We start from the raw sequence: 1,567 nt of genomic DNA, 5'->3' as shown, positions 1-1,567 counted from the left end.
TCCCCAAGGCTCTGCTAGTCCTCAAGAACATCCCTGGGGCTCTCCTGTCCCGTGGGGACATCCCCAAGGCTCTGCTAGTCCTCAAGAACATCCCCGGGGCTCTCCAGTCCCGTGGGGAAGTCCTCAAGGGCCTTCTTGTCGTTGGGGACATCCCTGGGGCTCTCTTGTCCCATGGGGACATCCTCAAGGGTCTCCCTCGTTCTTGGGGAACGTCCCTGGAGCCCTCTCAGGCCATGGTGATGTCCCCGCAGGTCTCCTAGTCTTTGGGGACGCCCTTGGGACTCTTCTGTTCCATGGGGATGTCCCCAAGCATCTCCCAGTTCTTGGGGACGTCCCTGGAGCTCTTCTGTCCCGTGGGAACATCCCCAAGGGTCTTCTCATCCTCGGGGACACCTCTGGGTTTCTCTCCTTTCTCAGAAATGCCTCTGGGCTTCTCCGTTCCCCTACCAGGGACACCCCAAGTCGCTCTTCTCCCTCTCTTGGGGACCTTTGCTGGGGGGGGGGCAGCAGAAATCCTTCTCTCCCGTCCCTCGGGGACATTTCCGGGTCCCTCTGGGATGTCCCCAAGCCTCTCCCATCCCTCRGGGACATCCCTAAGCGCGTTCCCACCTCTTCCTTGGGGACATCTCCTGGACTCTTGGCTCCCCAAGTCTCCCCCGTCCCTCAGGGCTGTCCCTAGTCCTGTCCCTTCCCAAGGGATGTCCCTAGGGGCCGTTCCCCAGGTCCCTCGTCCCCCTCGGGCTCACCCCCCGGCGTCCCCCCGCCCGGGGGGACATCGCCGGCCCCCCACTCCCTGAAGATGCGGAAGGGGGGCCCGTGGCCCGGCACGATGACGTCGGCCATGGCCAGCACCCGCCGGCGGCTGGCCTCCTGGCGCGCCGGGTCCTCGCTCAGCTCCCGCCACGCGTCCTCGTCGCCCTCGCGCTCGAAGAGGTCCCCGGCCACCACCACGGTGCCCAGGGCGGTGCCGTGCACGGCCACGCTGACGTGGGCGCCCGTGTGGCCCGGCGTGGGCAGCACCTCCAGCCGCCCGGGCTCCAGGACGTAGGGCTGCCCCCGGGCCAGGCCGTGGGGCAGGTAGAGCCCGGCGCCGCGGCTCAGGTCGAAGCCCACCAGCAAGGTGGCCTCGGGGAAGAGGTTGATGTTGCCGGCGTGGTCCGAGTGGCCGTGGGTGCAGAGGACGTGGGTGACGTCGGCCGGGCGCAGGCCCTGGGCCGCCAGCAGCGCCGGCAGCCGCCGGCGGTCCCAGGGCCCCCCCGTGTCCACCAGCGCCGTCAGCGGCCCCCGCACCAGGGTGACGGAGCCGTCGGCCCGGAGGCAGCCGTTGGGCTGCGCCTCGCTGTAGCCCTCCTGCAGCACCCGCACGCTGTAGGGGGACCCCGGCACCTCGACGGTCCCCAGCGCCGCCGTCCGCACCCCCGGCAGCATGGCCGCCTCCTCCCCCCCACGCTCCCCTGGCTTTGGGGGGTGAGGGCCGGTCAACGACGTAAGATGGCGGTCAGCGACGTAAGATGGCGGTCAGCATCGGGAGAGGGCGGGTCAGAGTTCGGAGGTCGCGGGTGCAGAG

The 1,567-nt window shown here is 69.5% G+C and overlaps 1 protein-coding gene across 1 annotated transcript; it reads right to left on the bottom strand.

Moving 5' to 3' along the window:
• Positions 1–6: 6 nt before the first annotated feature.
• Positions 7–1,561, bottom strand: MBLAC1 (metallo-beta-lactamase domain containing 1). Its single transcript, XM_085326004.1, has one exon. The coding sequence runs from the start codon at positions 1,426–1,428 to the stop codon at positions 676–678; it is 753 nt and encodes a 250-aa protein (XP_085182130.1). The 5' UTR covers positions 1,429–1,561; the 3' UTR covers positions 7–675.
• Between the last annotated feature and the right edge of the window lie 6 nt (positions 1,562–1,567).

This window comes from Rhea americana, unplaced genomic scaffold (assembly GCF_003343005.1).
Source record: "Rhea americana isolate MKP2758 unplaced genomic scaffold, rheAme1 scaffold_1252, whole genome shotgun sequence".
In the NCBI taxonomy this organism is placed as follows: domain Eukaryota; kingdom Metazoa; phylum Chordata; class Aves; order Rheiformes; family Rheidae; genus Rhea; species Rhea americana.
The sequence above is the reverse complement of the archived record's forward strand: the minus strand, read 5'-3'. Positions and strand labels throughout refer to the sequence as shown.